General features: G+C 40.0%; 1 protein-coding gene across 2 annotated transcripts; it reads left to right on the top strand.

The window, feature by feature from the left end:
• Nucleotides 1–390: 390 nt before the first annotated feature.
• On the top strand, nt 391–18,378 carry slc1a2a (solute carrier family 1 member 2a). 2 transcript variants are annotated; one of them, XM_085772326.1, is made up of 11 exons: nt 7,319–7,472; nt 9,496–9,635; nt 10,324–10,476; nt 11,912–12,162; nt 12,268–12,376; nt 12,995–13,121; nt 13,297–13,530; nt 14,177–14,371; nt 15,297–15,431; nt 16,958–17,168; nt 18,176–18,378. In XM_085772326.1, exons 2-11 carry the CDS (start codon nt 9,506–9,508, stop codon nt 18,239–18,241), a joined length of 1,611 nt encoding a protein of 536 aa, XP_085628452.1. In that variant the 5' UTR covers nt 7,319–7,472; nt 9,496–9,505; the 3' UTR covers nt 18,242–18,378. The 2 variants fall into 2 exon arrangements, with proteins under 2 accessions (XP_085628444.1, XP_085628452.1); XM_085772318.1 differs by lacking the exon at nt 7,319–7,472 and adding an exon at nt 391–575 and having other exon boundaries at nt 16,958–18,378.
• Nucleotides 18,379–18,675: the final 297 nt, after the last annotated feature.

Raw genomic sequence — 18,675 nt, 5'->3', positions numbered from 1 at the left:
TTGTGTATCAACAAAATGTCTTATAAAACACAGATGCCAAGACTAGAAAATGTAACAGACTGACTGCAACAGATTCTAAAAAAAAAAAAAAAAACATCAGTTAACAGATGCATATACAAAGGCATTTAACTTGAGCCTGTTGTATACCTGTAAGTATTTATGATGACTTCATGCACTTGTTCTTTAATGTTTTGCTCTGGCAGAAGTCTCCATCTACCTTGTATGATGTCATGTTGCTAAAAATGGGGTGAAACTCAGCTAATCTATCACTCTTTAAGTGTGAGAACAGCCTGCCCACACCTGAGAGGAGGCACTGACCTCTCATCTCAAATCCCCACCTCCCTGCCAGTGCAGCGGTGTGCACACTGTGCATGTGCAGAGTGATTTTTTTTGCAAGTGGGAGGTGCAAAGACTTCTATACCTTAGAGTGGGAGAGGAGGAGGAACCTGCTGCAACACCTGTATGATTCCACTCTGCAAATTATAAACTGTTGCTTTAATTTTATGCACGCTTGAAGGAAATTACTACTTACTCCAACCAGGAAAGTAAATTGAAAGAAGACAAGACATCCACAGGTGAGCTTCTTTTATTCAAGGATGCCAGAGGTGGATAATGAGACTGTGATTTCCTTACAAGAGCATGTGTGCATGTGTGCATGTGTAAAACTGTCAAACAAGTAATTAGAAGTGATTTAAAGTGTGAGGGGAAACTATATTCCGCCAGCTGTGTTCGCTCAGTGTGACCCAGTCTTCATCCTGTCTGTCATTGCATGTGGATGATCCTCAGACTGTCTGCTACAGGTTAGACACGTACGCTGCCGTGACCCATTTCTACTCCTACAGGACCTGCTTGTAATAATCAGCGCTTTGCTTGGATGGATTGTGACCCATATTCCTTAGTGAGTGAGTGGATCACTGTAATTCAAGTCAGGATATTGACAAAATACTGGCCAACCAGTGAAAATCATTAATGCACAAAGTCTTGAAACAAGCTGTGTTGTTGGTCCCTCACTGTGTCCCAGCCCCTTAAAATGATAGAAACAACATCTGTTAGTGGATTAAATGATTAATGACTTTACATCTCAGGACTGGAACGAATCAACTCGTGCATTTTATGAAAGTGACACTTATTTAAAGCAATGCAAAACGAGCTGTCCTTGGGCCACGTGTGCATCATTACAGATACGGTGCTGTGAGATTCACCCCCAAAAACACTCCTCAACTATGAGACAAGATGAAGTTCAAAAGAAAAGCCAGAGGGACTACGCGGTGCATCCAAACTAAAATTAACTCGATGGGTAACACATCAGACAGTTTCGTGAGCGACCATGACTCAAGCCATAATCACATCTTCTTTCGACATAGCATAAATAAAACAATGCATTTTGTATTTTTCAGTTTCAACTGCTATCACACTCTTACTCCCTCAAAGTCATCAAAACTAGGATAATAATCAGCCAGAAACTGTTCACAGCCTTTGCAACTTGCAAATAGAAATGTAAAAAATAAATTTCCTTCACAGTTTCAGACTTGTTAATGAAGGGAACAAAACTCTTGTATGTTGAAAATCAAAGTAATTCATCAACATAGTCAGATATTACATGATGAAGTGGCTGATTACCAAATTAAATCGTCAATTTCACTAAGTAGAAAAAATTCGACACTTTCACGAAAAGCAGAAAGCAGTCAAGTAATATTTTTTTCTTAAGAAATGTTATTCACTCATGCATCAAAGAATCATTCAAGTGTCTAATTAGCAGGCCTAACTGGGAGCCCTGGAGAGAAATAATCCAGGTTCAATAACCAAAATGACATGTTGAAGCAAGCACTTCCAATCTTTCTGATAAAGAGTTTGTACACGATCTTATTGCCTCAGATTTAAAAAAAAAAATACTTCAGAAAAAACATCAACAATTAAAAATTGTTATTCTTTTGAATCCATCAACTCAGCTTCATAAAATGTCAAAATCTCTTTTATGAATAACTTGACATTACTTTGGTTTCTTGACAGTAAATGTGACTATGCACCATTATGACTGACATGTGTGTGACACAAAAATGCTGATGAAATATTGTATAACTGAATGGATGGCATCATGAATGATTGTTAAGATTTCATGTGAGCTGTTCTTGAATGCTACTTCCCCCTTTCAACACCTTGACACATTTCCTCTGTAGGTCAGACTCTGCCGTCGTTAACCGTCTAATCACTCTGTGATGACTAATCATATGATATCCCACAGACGCAAAACGCTGCGTCTTCTTAGCTCCGTAATGTATTTATAGCTCATATCATCTGTGAGATTTTTCACACTGGGACACAGGCAGATGAGACGAGTCCACAGACTTCGAGAACACAAGACTTTTTTTTCAGTTATTTAAAATCCCACCTCCATTTGCAGATTTGTGGCCTCGGGCATGAGGCAAATTATTAACCTTTAAATGAGCAATTAATCTGTGTGAGGTGAAATAATTTAACATGTGTTATGCTGTTATTTCAATATGCAGCCATTAAGTTGCAGTTGCAGTTGACAGTCATTTATGAAAATATTAGGCTATCTGCCCTACAAAGAAGAGACTTTTCATTCGGTTTCAGCTAGTAGACTACACCCAGACATGACACACAGTTTAACACCTAAATACTAAATAAAGGGATATTTTGCTCATCCCTCCAGTAGAGAAGAGAATATAAAGAAGAGACTGGAGAAAACAGTTTGCCTGTCAGAGGTGCCTTTGTAACAAGTTTTATGCTTGTTATTTTCTATTTGTCGAACTTGTTTAAGAAATGCAGCAACAGACACCAAGACACCATGGTTTACTGGCAGGAAGCCTAGCTCTGGAGTTTTATATTGACCATCAAGTGCTGGGCTTGGTGACAGCATGCAGCATTTCAGAGGCCTTGTCCTTATGGAGAAGTTACAAGCTTTAAAACTTTTAAAAAATCTATTCAAAATCTGAGGCAGTGCCAGTACATCACTGGTGGATATATGCTGGTGGCTAGTGTGATAGCTAATAAGATACAATGCATGAACAAGACTCCTGAGGTGCTGAACGGTGCTGGTGCAGCTTCGGGCTAAGCTAAGCTAGGCTAGATGCTCTCTGGGCCGTGTTTTTCAATGCAAAGAGACTGACACTGATAATCTTCCAACTGAACTCCTCCAAAGAAAGCTAATCATCAGCCTATCATCCTTGGTGCATAAGATGCATCTGAGTGGAAGCAGCATTTCCTCCTCAACTGGAGGGCACGGCGGCGGCGGGGCAGATCAAGAGCAGCTTATCTGATCTGAAATGTTTTAATTGTACATATCTCCTGCATAAGTGGGAGCAGTTGAACTCATCATCAGGAGCTGGTGCTGAGCTCTGGGCTCAGCTCCAGCTCAAACGCTGCTCTAACAAGACAGATGTCATTGAAAATCATCACTCAGACAGGTTCATTAGTGCACCATGATTACTGTCTATGCTTCCATGATGCAAAACAGGGTTGCTATTAGCCAGCAACAGCACTCCCTGTGTACACTCCCTGATGAGTTGCATGTTTACTTTGCCTAATTAATCTGGTGTTCTTTAAATTATCATTAATAGATTTTTGTTTTTTTTAATATATATAGTTAAGAAAAATCCAACAACCACATTGGCATTAAGTGAAAGTTCTCTTTTTGCCTTTATCCTTCACCCCATCTTGTTTACCTGTATCCCTGGCTTGCATCATTTCATTCAAATCTTAGCAAAGACGTGAGGGTCTACATTTTGGCAGCTCTTGATTTATTGACTCATTTCTCATTGTAACGTAGAATGACAGCAATGCAACCACTCCTTGCTCTTGCTTGAACCTCAGATAAGAAACACACAGACTTGATGTGCATTCGAGATCACTGTGCTGCTGCAAATCCTGAATCACAGAACAGTGAGTCTTTGGATAAATTATGCGACTTTTTTTTTGCCACAAGCGAAACAGTTTATCTTGGTTTCCAACTCAAATAAATTGCCGAAAGAATTGGAAGTCTTAATACTTTACTTCTTAGATTTGTCCCATGTCTCCCTGAATCTCTGTTTAAAATCTGAGCTCTTTATATCAACCTTAGAGGTCAGAGAGTTGACACCTTATCACCGGTGGCAAACAGAGCAAAATTATAAACTGGAGAAAGTTCGGTCAGTGCTAACAGGATGAAAAACAGAGGAAAGCTGCAAAAAGAGAAACCTTAAGATCTGAGAGCAACTACACTAATTGATGAAGGACAAATTCAGGCAAAGATAAAACAAAAGCTCTTGTTCAGTATAAAAATGGGTGAATATCATTGTCAACATTGTCTGTTGAGCCACAGATATTTAAAATTTCATATTTTTGTTATGTAAATTTCAGAAAAAAATAGCCATTTGATTTACCTAACCTCAACTGCCTAATACCAGGCTGAATGAGGGCAGTGAGAAGAATTAAAGCAGGCAAAAACTCTTTCATAACACAATAATTCATCAATAAAGTTGAGACTCCATTTTGCTATTTCTCTGACAACAAATGATGTGTTCATCAAAACATCTGAGAGGCTGAACAATGGGACGGCATTCAGCCTCACTAAATCCATTATAAAGAAATTGTGTTTTATTTTGTCTTTGTTTTCATTGATTTGAAAAGTGCTGGTCCGCCTGAAAATGAATTCAAAGGATTAACAATGATGATGACAACATCACATGTTCTCTTTTGTCCCTTCAAACAGGACGAATTAGACTAAAAACACGAAATGGTTGAGACCTGCTTTACATGTAGCACGTCGGTCGAATGTGTTGGTCTTTTAGCGTGTGGTTGTAGGTCGCTATTAAGTAATGAAATGGCTTTGCTTGATGTGTTTATATTAATTCCATTAGGGTTGCTAACAGAGATGAACAAAGGTCATCTGATTTGTGAACCAGTCGGGGCCCGCACTCACTGATTGGCCAGCATTTGGAGGAATGGAGGGGCGGAGGGGTGGGGGTTGGGGTGTCTGTCTGCCTGCCTCATAATTTGCGCACTCACCATATGTCTGGTATCAAGGATTACACTGTCTTCACTTTCAAATTGTCATGTCCGATATCATTTATTGATCAAATTTGTTTATTTTTTCCTTCTTTTTCTTTTCTTTTTTTCTTTTTTAACCTGTCTGATATACAATCAATCAGTTTCTCACCCCTGTATTTGTGATACTCCTATATTTGTGACAGTAGTGTTTATGGTGTTGGGGACTTTGCAATGCAGAGATCTAATTGCTACCACAAACACGAGGATTATCCCAAGCAGAGTCACTGTGTGATGGTGGAGCTAGTGTATTATGTTATCACCACAAAGTGATCTACTATCAGTATCACCCTGCACATGAAGGATGAGACCTCGCTTTTGTGATTTGTGGAAAAGATGTTCCAGGATATCACAACTGTAGACTTGTTCTCTTTAGTGTGTCTGATCCATCTCAGTGTGTGTGCGTGTATGTGTGTGTGTATATATGTGTGTGTTGCGGATTAGGGTGGCTCAGGACAGATTAGTTAATTATAGACACCTGCTGTCTAAGCGTGGTGTGTGTTGTCAGGTGTTGCAGCATGAGGTTGCCTTGGTGCTGAGGGGAGAAAAGGCGGAGCAAGGTGTGGAGATGCATGGACAAATGCTTTGCCATGTGCTCTTAGATTGTCTCTCCTCTCCCTGTTGAGGCTCTGAGAGCACACACACACACACACACACACACACACACACACACACACACTTAACGGATATAAAGTGTCAGCTACTCAACACATTTATGCCCAGTAACTCTTCAAACTGCAGGGATAATAGGCCTATTTCCCACAGCAGCTACATGGTCTTTTAATAGTCGATCACTGTGCAATCAGACAGCTGGCATTCAGTTCACCTTTGCTTCTAACCGACCATTTCTTTCTTCTTTCATGTCACAGGATGAAGCAGCAACGCCCCATCATAACAGACTAACCTATAATAAATACCAGACAGGAGCACGACAAACTGTCAAAATGTTCAAATGGCTCTTGTGACATCCCAGAAACTCGGTAATCATCTTGTCTTGTCCGCATAAAGTCGGTCGCCCCGACATAAACATGGCAACACGGCCGTAATGACTGTATGGAGCTCTTGCAATGGCCATGCCGCACGTGGAGAGACTCAAAGAAATCATAGTGGTTTCTAAGAAGGGAATAATCGCACCGCCGAGGCCCCTCGGTGAGAGAGCAGCTGCGTCTCTGCAAAACGCCTCAAATCAGTGTTGTTGTTGACTGACTGACGCCGTGCTGGAGCTGAGGAGCGCGAGAAACCTTCACAGTCTTGTTAGTGAAGGGAAAAAACAAACAGCAAATTATAAACTCATAAAAAAAAAGTTTCTGTTTGCGTTGATTTGCTTTTTGTTTGCCGTCATTCAAATCCTCGAGTCGTTTCAAACAATCCAGCGATGATACAGAGCAGACAAATAAGAAATCAGACATATTATATATTTAATTTCTTATAATATAGTAATTCATGTCAGATAGAATAAAGTGAGTTGAGAAAGCAGCTGCAATCTTCAGTTGTGCTCCCTTAGTTTTGCTAAATTAGTTTTTTGCCATTTAATTGGATTGGGAGTTATTGTCTATTGTGAACTTAATGCCTTATAGTAATTAAGAACCACAACTGACCCTTCAATTTGTGCTTTTCTCTTCCCCGGTTCACAGATAAACCTGAGTGCAACACATTCAGCATCACAATTCTGAATTGCTAATATTAGGAAGTCATTTTATAATCCTCACCTGGTGAATATGAGATAAACAGGACACTAATTAATGAGTGGAAAGTCACTTCTCTTTCTCCTCAGGATAATCTTCCTCTCTGAGTTTCTGTCTAAGAATTTATGAATTTGGTCAGTATGCTCCAGAGTTGCTGCATACACACCACTGTTTGCACAAGATGTCACATCACAGCAGGTTGCTGCTGGTGTTGATATCACTGGTCAGTGATTCGGTGTCTTGAGTCAAGGTCTTCGCTGTACAAAATAAAATCTCTGCAGACAATATTCTTTCTGGCCAGTACTAGAGAAGTAAACAAAACAAAACTTTGACAGAAAAAAAAGAAAAGGAGAGAACGAATCAACAAGGACTGTCACTCCCCTGCTAATCTCAGCTGTTTGACTCCGCCCTTCCTGTCTGGGAGGCTCCTGTCAAACCTCCAGGTTCATCAGTTTACCTTTTACGCACCTCCCTTGCAGCTGAATGGACAGGCACCTGTGATTGCGGATATACACTGAGCACTGAGGAAGAAGTGGCCTGCAGATTGTCTTTTTATTTCTTCTCTTAAGGGATAAGAAACTTTTATTTTTGTTTCGTTTCTCTTTTTTGTTGTCGGAGGTTCTAACTGGATTTCACCAATGCAGGAGTCATGACTTGGTTATTTTCTTCACCTGTGCCCATGTCTGTGTAGTCGCTCTCCACAAGTATCATTTCAACCTTAAGCAATTTACAAAACAACTGGTAAGCATTATTAGTGTAGCATGTAGTGGCGTGGTGATGATGGTGTATGGGACAGAGGTCCCATTGAAATTATATTGGTCAGCTTGAACGCTGATGATGATGCATCAGTGATCCAATATCTGTGTTTTGTTATGTCTTAAAAAAGAGATTTAATCTCCTATCAGTGATACATCTGTAACAATCCTGTGAATTATATATTTCAGAATGTCTTTTGTCATTGCTCTTTAAACTCTGTGCATACACACAATCCAGTTCTGACCTTTCACCCTTTTGCATCAGGCTCATCTTGTGTATCTGTGCAGCTTTTAGCGGTTTTGGTGTAAAATTACTTGCATGCACTGGAGAAGAGCACCATTACCTTGTCAAATATTTGCTTTGTCTGCAAATAAATTGCCAGCGTAGCTAATTTTGGTCACCCGTGAGGATTTATTTAGTCTTGAACACCTTTTAGTCCTCAGTCTGATCTCTGAAGTTTGCTGTTTAAATTGGTAATCTCCTGCATAACAGTCGGATAGCGGGAAGAGGTGACACCTTGACTTTTCCTGGGAAGCCCCTTTTCTGTTACGTAACTCAATCAGTGGTGTGCTGGAGGTGCTAATTTTATCCTCTTTAAAGGGCTTAAGTCTCATTAATGCAAGAGCACAGTGTATCAGACGGCCGTGATTGACTTGGCAGTTTTTCTTACCTCACCTTACATGTCCCCAGTCCCCTTTCATGTCACATACAGAATCTAATTCAAATGTTGAATTATTTACTATGTTATAGATAGTGAAGAGAAGACGTTCTGTCTCTACAGCACCTGAAATGAAAGCTTTGTCCTGACTGTTTGCTGTGAACTGTCCTTGTTTAGTTTAGTCTTTTCCCTGAAAGGGAACATTTCTCCAACGTCACGACTTTTGTTGAGAGAAAATTAAACATTTTTCTGTTGAGAGTTTGCCGCCAGCTTTATACTCCAGGTGTTCAAGTCATGAAGGTCAAGTGTCCAAATGACATGGAGATTCACTGTTACGTAACTGTGCACGTCTGTACTAGGGGATTTAAAAGCTGCACAGGGGAGAGCTGATCTTTAAGTCAAAGAGGCTTTACGCCAGACCACAACAAACCTGGAGACACTTGTTGCTCCCAGTGACATGAGGAAGGAGTAAGATGAGTGGATGAGATCAACATCCACTCTCACTAAGCCACAAAAACCAGCAGATGCCTTTATAACAACTATTCAAACCTGAATAATCAAAGATATTCACATGTGAGCATATCTATAGTATAATAAGTTAAAAATACTTATTTGACTTTATACACCTCTTTGTTTTAACACATACACAAGAGCACATCTCACAGTATCATAAATTACTATGCATGGGCATGTGGCAGCAGTAGCAGAGGGGGAGGGTATGAGTAACAGCTGGTGTTGTGTTTATTCAAATTTAGCAAGTAAAAACTGGAATAATTTGTTTAAAATGCAGATTACAAACATACTCTTTATTGATTCTGTGCTGATTGTTTGAGAATGTCAGTCTCTAATTATAAAAGGCCATCTGTGAACTTTTTTATACGTTTTGCATGCATGCAGACTGCAGAGTGTGCAGAAATAATTGAATTTAATCATGTGTGCATATGTCTCCATTAATTACTTAATGACAGAATGTGCACCTTCATTTTTCAAATTCTAATCTTGTGTGCAATATTGTATATTCAGTTACTATTGTGAATTTGTCTAATCAGCCTGAGTGTGGTTGATTAGACCTAATCAAACTTCAGTACTAAGGGGGCTGTTTCAGCACCAGGTAGCTGTGCAGAACATTAACTATTTGTCTCACACTCTGCAATAATGGAATCATTCTACTGGAAAACAAAGCGGCCTTCACATTCTTAATCATAGTGCACCCCCACATCCATTTTTGAACAGTCTTCATCACTCTTTATCCCCTCTGCAATGCAAATCTGTTGCTTAGAGATTTAAAAATAATAATAATAATAAAAAAAATTTTATAACAATTTAGCATTTGTTGTCTTTCTTCTTCAGTGCCAACAAAATGCAGAAGCAAGTGGAAGTCAGAATGGACGAGAACCATCTGGAGCCAATGGTGGACCCGACTGACAGCCTATGTAGCAGCCTGTGCGATAAAATCATGAAGAACATGGTTCTCACTCTCACAATCCTCGGTAAGTTTATTGCCGCTAATGCATAATGTTTCCCAGGATGCACTAGCAAGAGCCACGGTGAACTTCAGCTAGGTTATTTAAGTACACAACAGCCACACTAAGATAGACAGACACTGTCACACCTATGCACATGTTTATCCGTACCTACAGTATATGTCTCCACTCAGAAAGAGGTTGGGTGTTCGAATTCAGCTCTCTGTTTCTGGGAAACTGCACTGCCTCACATACAGCGAAACCATCTTCTTCATATAGCTTCTTTCTTTGTGTAAAATAGTGCACATTCCTTTCACTGAAGTAAAGAAGTGCTACTTAAGTATTCCATTTGAATGTACCAGGGGCAAACTCAACAAGGAGAAGGTGTTTACAGAATTATTCTTTTGTTTTCAACGATTTTTTTCTCTCCTGCATTTGCTGACAGATAAGAATAAAAACTGATATTAAGTTGGAGTCATTAGTGTATTAGTGGCTGTGGTAAAACATAAGAAACCTAATGGGTTATAAAGTCGGATTCATCACATATGCGCACGGCTCTGTGATGACAGGTCGTCTTTAAACTAATTACATTTCTAATGAGAAGAAGGTGAGATTTTTAATTATCACAAAAGGTGTTGATGTAAGACACACGAGACATTCACAGCAGGAGTCACAAGGTTTTCGTCTACATTTTGTTTTTTTCTCACCAATTCAGGTGTGTTTCTGGGTTCCATCACTGGGATGCTGCTGCGGCACATATCCCCTCTCCCTCCTGATGTCATCATGATCATCGCCTTCCCGGGGGAGATACTAATGAGGATGCTGAAGATGCTTATTCTGCCTCTCGTTGTTTCCAGTCTGGTCACAGGTGGGTGAGGCACTCGAGCTACTGCGAATCACCGACAAGTACTGTGAAGTCACATACAGTTAGTGCTGCATGGGAGTTGCAACAAACAAATGGGAAAGGCTTAATTTAATTTTGTGTATAAACAAAAATCTGTGTGAAGGACAAGTCACTATTTTTTCTACTCTTATAATAAAAAAACAATTTGAAACTACTAGACTGAACAAAGTCTATGTGCAACAGAGGTGTGTTAGTTTATCTATATTTCATTTCCAGAGAGCGCTTCAACCGTCTGGCTCAGTGGTTCTCAAAGTGGGGTCCAGGGACCCCCAGGGGTCCTTGAGAGAGTATAAAGGGGTCCCCAACTTTTTTTCTAAATTTTACCACTTTTTCTGGACATTTTTAATTTTTTTTTTTTTTTTGAGAAATTGTATCACTATCTGCTAGAATTTTTACTTTTTTAATAGAATTTTCACGACTTTTTTCAAGAATTTTTGTTTTGTAGATAATTTTTTTACCATTTTTTCTAGATATTTTTAAATTTTCTTTTTGAGATATTGTTAGCAATTTTTTTTCCAGAAATTTCTCTAAAATGTTTCCAAAGATTCATGCCAATGGCCCTAATTTGAACATACATTAGGTAACGTTATTCAGTCTCAGAACAAAATATTTGTGTATTTCTGGTGTTTGTCTCAACATTTTGTCCAACGGGGGTCCATGGTCTAATTTCTGTCAATTTAGGGGTCTCTGATGTAAAAAAGTTTGAGAACCACTGGTCTAACTGACACAATGATACACATATAACATTGGAAATACTGTATATTTTACAGTGTGCATCCATATTTACAGAAGTGCCTTTCTCCACACCTTCATGTTTTTACAACTCCCAGCAAACCTCCTCAGTGAGCTCACTTCCCCTCTGGACCACACGTGTGGAATAACGCTGAGGCGCATTACGTGCCGCTGGGGAAGTGCAGATGAGTCAAACAGAGCTCCAGTCACTCCCTGTCATTCTGAATAAGTCAGCCATGAATTTATGAGATGAGCCTAATTGTTTAGCTAAGCACAAGTACAGGCACGTGTGGACGTCTTCCTCTCTTTACAGAGACTCTGGCAGAGTTTCTGCCTGAGTCATCTTGGTTTGGGGCGGAAGTCCTAAATTCTCCCGTGTAGAAATATTTGTTTCCGCTCAATTTGCAACCTCAGAGAGCAGTCACTCCACCGGCACCTCTTATCTACTAGAGGAAGTGAGGAGACTTCTCAGTTCAAACACTGAACACTCTGGAGGGACAATAGCATCTGTTTGGCGAGGGGAGCTGGGATGTTCTAATCAGAGAAACTTTATCACTGTCAATTAAAGACAGAAAACATACAAATCCAACAGTAGGGCGCGTACAATGATGTGCAGAATATTTTATCCTCTTGATGTTTGACACTGTAAAACATTCAATGCTGACAGGCCTGGCTGGTTTGGATGCCAAATCCAGCGGCCGCTTGGGCACCAGGGCTATGGTGTACTACATGTCAACGACGGTGATCGCAGCCGTCCTGGGAGTGATCCTCGTGCTGCTCATCCACCCAGGAAACCCCAAGCTGAGGGCTAACCTCGGACAGGGAAAGAAGAACGACGAGGTGTCCAGCGTGGACGCCTTCTTTGATCTCATCCGAAATCTCTTCCCGGAGAACCTTGTGCAGGCCTGTTTCCAGCAGGTAGGAGTCTTAACGGAAAGTTTTCACCCACCATAAAGAGTCTGACTCATATGCCAGTTGTGCTCCAATCGTTTTGTTGTTTTCTTTTCTTTGCTTCTTGTTCAGATCCAGACAGTAACCACCAAAGTACAAGTGCCCACTAACAGGACCAAGGCGCCCCCACAATTCACAGTGAAGAGGTCACTGCAGTTCAAGAGTGGGATGAATGTCCTGGGTAGGTGAAAAGTTTGAAACACACCCACTGCACGACTCAAAATAGCAGTTGTTGAAGAAAAGCAGAAGTTCTTTATATTTTTTTTCAATTACATAATATCTCAAATGGCACTCGGTTGAGCACTTCACTTCCACAAAAGCCAAAAGTGTCCTTCCACTAGAACAGGATTATTGTCTGTAGGCACTTTATAGGTGTGACACATGGAGCTGCAACAAAGTGTACAAATGTCCTTCCTTGCAATGTTAAGGACAGTGATTAAAGCATTCTTTACCCAGATCAGCAATAGCTATAATTTAATGGATTCATTCATTACCCACAACCCATTTACTCGACCGGCTTTGGTGTAAGTCACCTCAGTCCTTTTTGCATAATCCTGTTGATAAACTGGCACCACAACCATTACTGTACATTTAATCATAGAAAAAATTCAAATACTGCAATCTGTGTCAAAATAGTGTGTGTATTTGTACTATATATATATTTCAAGATAATGTTCCTTTTTACCACCTATGCTATGCTATGTTGGTACTTTTCACAGCATAATTATCTTCCATAGTGTTGTAAACAAGTGATTATCATTCTGTTCCGTTAAACTCCTGTGTTTTCTCTGTCTCGCAGGTTTGATTGGATTTTTTGTCGCTTTTGGAGTCATTATGGGCAAAATGGGAGAAAAAGCCAAACTGATGCTGGAGTTTTTCAACGTCCTGAACGAGATCGTTATGAGGCTCGTTGGTGCAATTATGTGGTGAGTAGCCTACCATCCACCACAGACATCGATCCGCAGTCAGGAAAACTGCCAAACCCGTCCCCGTAGTTTCTGCTCTTTCCTAGAGGAAAGTGGTGTCAGACCTTTGGTATAATATAAGGAATAAAAAACAACAACAATCCCTCTCACAAACACATTCTGTGTGTGTTCTCAGGTACTCTCCCGTTGGTATCGCCTGTCTCATCTGTGGAAAGATCATCTCCATTGCTGATTTGGAGGTGGTTGCACGGCAGCTGGGGATGTACATGGTCACTGTGATAGTGGGCCTGATCATCCACGGAGGCATCTTCCTTCCACTAATATATTTTATAATAGTAAAACAAAACCCCTTCAAATTCTTCATGGGAGTCTTCCAAGCTTGGGTGACAGCTCTTGGAACAGCGTCCAGGTATGAGACATCTCTGCTATTCAGACTCTTCTTCACTAGACGTACTCTGTATGACGCTATCTGGTCCATGTTCTCCTTCTAACAATATGTAGCATGTCTTCATAGAAACTCTTGGTTCCCCTTACATCTACTACATCCATGTTTTTTTTTGTTTTTTTTTAAAACAATAACTTTTATTTCAAGTCGTAAAGTACCATGTAGTCTTGCTGGCAGCAGCTTCTCACTTTGCCTCCATGTGGGATATCTTTCCTATTCTCCATGTTTTGTTAATGACATCATGCATTCCCTCCCTCCTGAGGTGAGCTCAGTTCTTTCAAGTTCCTGTCTGCTCACTGCTCTGCCTTATTAATTATCTAAAAAAACAAACAGAGCAACTGCAGAGTAACTCTCAGATTCACACTTGGACCCATAAAATACATAACTAATGTAAGTTGTTATATTATTGCATGTAGGAAATAAAAAATGAATAAAGCTGATTTATCTCAGAGTGAATAGAAGAACAAGAATGACCCACTCAAAATAACTCTCACTGGACATTTTATAATTTGCTGTACAGTTCTTTTGTTTCTGTAAACTGAACATGACAGCTTGCTGTTTGTGACTATTGTAATAAAACACGTTCTCCCTTTGATTTTATCCGCTGCAGCGCCGGTACCTTGCCTGTCACGTTCCGCTGCTTGGAAGAGAACTTGGGCATCGACAAGAGAGTGACACGATTCGTCCTCCCAGTGGGCGCCACTATCAACATGGACGGCACGGCGCTTTACGAGGCCGTGGCCGCCATCTTCATCGCTCAGATGAATGGGATTGATCTCGACTGGGGCCAGATCATCACTGTCAGGTGAGAGATCAGACAGAGGCCACATTTGCAAAGTAATATTTCAGCAAAGAATCGGCTCAGCAGGGTTATAAAAGCAATGAATATCCTTATTTCAAATGATATTCTTCCTTATAAATATCTGCGAAACATGCAAAAAGTAAAATATTTTGAATGCTTTATTTTTCCGTATAATGGTAGTTTATTATAGGAGACTGCACATGCTCCCTTATCTGACTGATTACATATTTATCTTGATTCCATTTTTATAAGAAATGCAGTGAATAACCATAGCTATTTTTGGTTCCTATGAAAGGACATCGACCCTCCCTTCCCACTGTAAGCAGGCTCTCCATCACCCCCTTGCTTTACGAAGTGGCTCAACAAAATGTTTTTTGTTTCAATGATGGAACAGATTCGCCTTAGCAGAGGGAATGCACCCAATTATTATGAGAACATATGGAAACAATTTTTCGCCTTACTTGATGAGACCTTAATGACCAATAGAATCAGGCTGCTATGTGGTATTGGCAATTTATTTATTTTCCTGTATTGTTTCCTTACTTACCAAGGCTTTGATCTTCCTCTCAGGGTTCTATTTATTTTTTCTTTTTGTTTTTTGTGTATGTTTGTTTTTTATTCTGTTTTGTTTTGTTCTTTTTATTCATACCCCTGGTGGTATCATGAGACAGAAGGCATTGGGGTATTTTGGTTATTGTATATCCTCATATAGCCTCTCTCCTCTTTCCTTTTCTTACTTAAATTACCTCATTTAACAATGTCAGGTGCACTATCCCCATTTTGTATGTAGGTTTTTTTTTGTGAAAAAAAGTAATATATTTTTAAAAAGAAAAAAAGAAATGCAGTGAAGGTGTGCACAGCAGTGTGTTGGGTGGCTTACATCCTGTGGTTTTGTCCTGCTGAGAGTTGAACCTGTTCTCCTGTTCAGTATGACAGCCACCCTGGCCAGCGTCGGAGCAGCCAGTATCCCCAGCGCTGGACTTGTGACCATGCTCCTGATCCTGACGGCGGTGGGGCTGCCCACTCAGGACATCAGCCTCCTGGTCGCTGTCGACTGGCTGCTGTAAGTTCAACATCAACACAAACACATCAGCACAAGAGCACTGATTTTAGTGTCTTAACAGTCCAATTGTAATTCGACATAATAAGACGTTTCTTCTTCTTCTCAAATGTATCATCAGCTCGATAAAACTGAGACGTTAAAAAACGACTGAGAAACATCTAAGGCACAGTGGGTTTTAGCTCAATAACTGTTATTCATGGCAGCTTCAAAACAGAGCCGTTCACTACATTTTGTCAAACAAAACAACAATTTAGTCGTCTATAACCAAAAAACAATGTGACTTTTTTCTTCACTGTAAATGACATTAAGAATTAAAGCCAACAGATATACAGACATTATAGTATAGTATAGAGTCATATATTTTCCTTATCTCCTTCCAGATCTTGCAGAGCAGCACACACACACAAAGCTAAGCCATGGATGTGGCCTGTTTATGTGATAGCTGTGATCTGTTGTATGTGTGACGATTGCATGTATAGTAATGTTTTTTAATTTTTCTACACCTACTGCAAACAAATTGCCCAAGCTGGGACAAATAAAATTACTTGACTTGACTTGACTTGATCTAGCATCGAGACAGATGTTTAACTGTAATTTGAATACAGTTCGCTGCAGTGGGTCTTGTTATGGCATGTTTTTTCCATGTGGTTTCTCAGATGTATAAACCAATGCAACTCCAGCTTTGATACACTTTCTGTAGACATGAAATAGCACCCCTAATTATTCCCACACAACAACATCTTTGCCTCAGTTTAGACAACATGTAACTACTCTGGCTGAAAGGAGGAAAAAATGGGTCCCGGCCTTCTCCTGGCTGTCAGTGCAACCTAACATAATGCTGATATCACTCAGCTGGGAATAAGATGCCACACCTCCACACTCATCTAATTACAGATATTATGTTGACCCTCAGGCTAAATGGGATGGTGAGTAATCCAAACCTTATATAATTTAGGCAAGCTACTAACATACAGAAAACAGGAACAGTTCCTTAAAGTCACATACACCTCTGAAGCTGCAAGGCTGCACTTGGAGCACTTAGAGCTTAATGCACAAATAACACTTGTGGGGGTCAGCTGTCAGGTATAATGTTAACTACATTCAACATACGCAAAGTAGCAGGAGGAAGCAGCATGTTCAATAGTCAATGAAATCATTAGGATTCATCTTCTGGAGACCATGAATACCGGTGTACGAAGTCACAGCAATCCATCCAATAGTTGTCAAGGCATTTAAGACAAAAACTGCACAACAGAAGCACAAGAGGATCACTAGAATCACTAGGGTTCATTCTCTGAAGACCATCAACATATGTGTACAATATCATGTCAATGTGTCTTGATATATTTCAATCTGGTCCAAAGAGGTTGGCCAACCAAGTGGCCGACATTGCTATTTCCTGAAACCATGCCTCTAGCAAGGCTAAGAAGAAATGTATTGCTTATAGCTCTGTCGTTGTTACGTATGATTCTTTTGTTAATTGTCTTCCTGTATCTTCTCCCATCACTCTCTTCTTTACCATTCAGGGATCGTTTCCGCACCTCGGTCAACGTGGTCGGGGACTCCTACGGAGCGGGCATCGTCTACCACCTTTCCAAAGACGAGCTCGACATGTTCGACGCCCAGCAGACCCGCTTGGACGAATTCGAGATGGCAAAGACACAATCCTACTTTGAAAATAACAGCAACCAGAATATGTACACTCATCACAACTCAATCTTGATAGACGACTGCAAGGTACATTTCACGTTAACTGATATAGAGACTTGTATGTAGAGACTCCTCCCCAGCTGTGTTTCGTGTTTGTGTTTGTTGTGTTTGTTTTCTACGTGACCTCCTGTATTGGTGTATTTGTGACTATGTGTATTGTAAAAGTCACATGAAAAAGCAGTTTTTGTGATACCAAGATCTTCAAAAGCAAAGTTTGTTCCTTTTTTTAAAAATATAAATATCTATATATTTTTAACACCCACTTCTCTCATATAATCCACGTGAACATGTTTTATTTTCAAACATCAATCAAACAGAATGCATTGTCTCTGTACACAGATATATTTGACTTGTATTTTGTTGTGGTATGTCTTGGATTCTATTAAGAAGCTGTTCTTTTTTTTCTTTTTTTTTCTTTTGTCTACTTAATTGGACATGTATTTGTGGCAGCCCTAACCAAATTACAGTTTTCAATAATTTCCCCTTATTTCAAAGGGTTTTTATAGCCAGTGGTTCACATAAGACTGCTATTTCACTATGTCTCATCCAAAGTGACGCATCTATACATTCATGAATGCCAATCTCAGATCCTCTCCTATCCATATCGTAGCTAGCTCTCTAAACGAACACAACTTCTCAGAATATCATCCGTAAAAAACTTCCTGTTGATATTTCATAATGCCTGTATGATGCAACATTTTGATGCTGAAGTTGCATTGTGATCATTTTGATGAGAAGTATTGTAATTCGGTTGGGCAGAGAATCCATAAAATACATGGCCAACTCTGTAAAACTACTCATCTGTGTTCTTGTGTTAATAACAAAGCACTGTGACATGTTAACGGCATCAGTATATCATTGCATCAGTCCATGAGAGGACATGTTTGTCTATGTTGGGGACTCAGCCCTAAGGTCACGGGCCTGAATGTAACCAAACAATGGCTTCTCTGCCCCCAACCACTGACAGTGTGTAAATGATGACAGTGCCTTGGCCCAAGTATATATAGTTAGATGTTCTTGATAATTGCTTACAGGTCACCAAAAATGGCAAGACTCCAGAGTTCTCTCTTGTTGAGGAGGAACCATGGAAATGCGAGTAAAGCAGCTTGAGACGCTGCTGCGCCTTACCCTGAGTTCCACCAGCTTTTACTTTCCGCTGACGCAACTGCAAAAAAAGAAAAAAAAATCAACAAAAAAAGAATAAAAATCACAAACAAAGAGAAGAAAAAACGTGAAAGTTAGCAGAGTCAACTGTACGGCAAGCACAAGCAGTCGGCCAGTGTTCTTTTTCATTTTTTTTGTACTGGAGAAAACTACAGATGACTCGGGAGAATAAAACATTCAGTTGACAACACTCAGGGCCTTACGTGGTGCTGCTGCAAGCTTCAAGAAAAACAAGGAGTGCGAATGGAACAAGACAGTGCTTCATGTGGCATCATGATGCAAGTGCGAGATGGTTAAATACTGCATTTACCTTTGACTGTTTGACTTATGGGATTACAGCCTGAGGTGGCACACACATGGTCGAGCACAA

The sequence above is a fragment of the Trachurus japonicus genome, chromosome 3 (genome assembly GCF_045865225.1).
Source record: "Trachurus japonicus isolate A0001 chromosome 3, Traja_1.0".
Taxonomy (NCBI): domain Eukaryota; kingdom Metazoa; phylum Chordata; class Actinopteri; order Carangiformes; family Carangidae; genus Trachurus; species Trachurus japonicus.
This window is presented reverse-complemented; position numbering and strand designations above follow the sequence as displayed.

Bases quoted from the DNA above. Each gene is read 5' to 3' on its own strand.
- slc1a2a (XM_085772326.1), top strand. From the start codon at position 9,506: ATGCAGAAGCAAGTGGAAGTCAGAATGGACGAGAACCATCTGGAGCCA. The intron at 10,477-11,911 runs GTGGGTGAGGCA...CAATGCTGACAG, and splicing joins TGTTTCCAGTCTGGTCACAG to GCCTGGCTGGTTTGGATGCC. The intron at 15,432-16,957 runs GTAAGTTCAACA...TTTACCATTCAG, and splicing joins GTCGCTGTCGACTGGCTGCT to GGATCGTTTCCGCACCTCGG.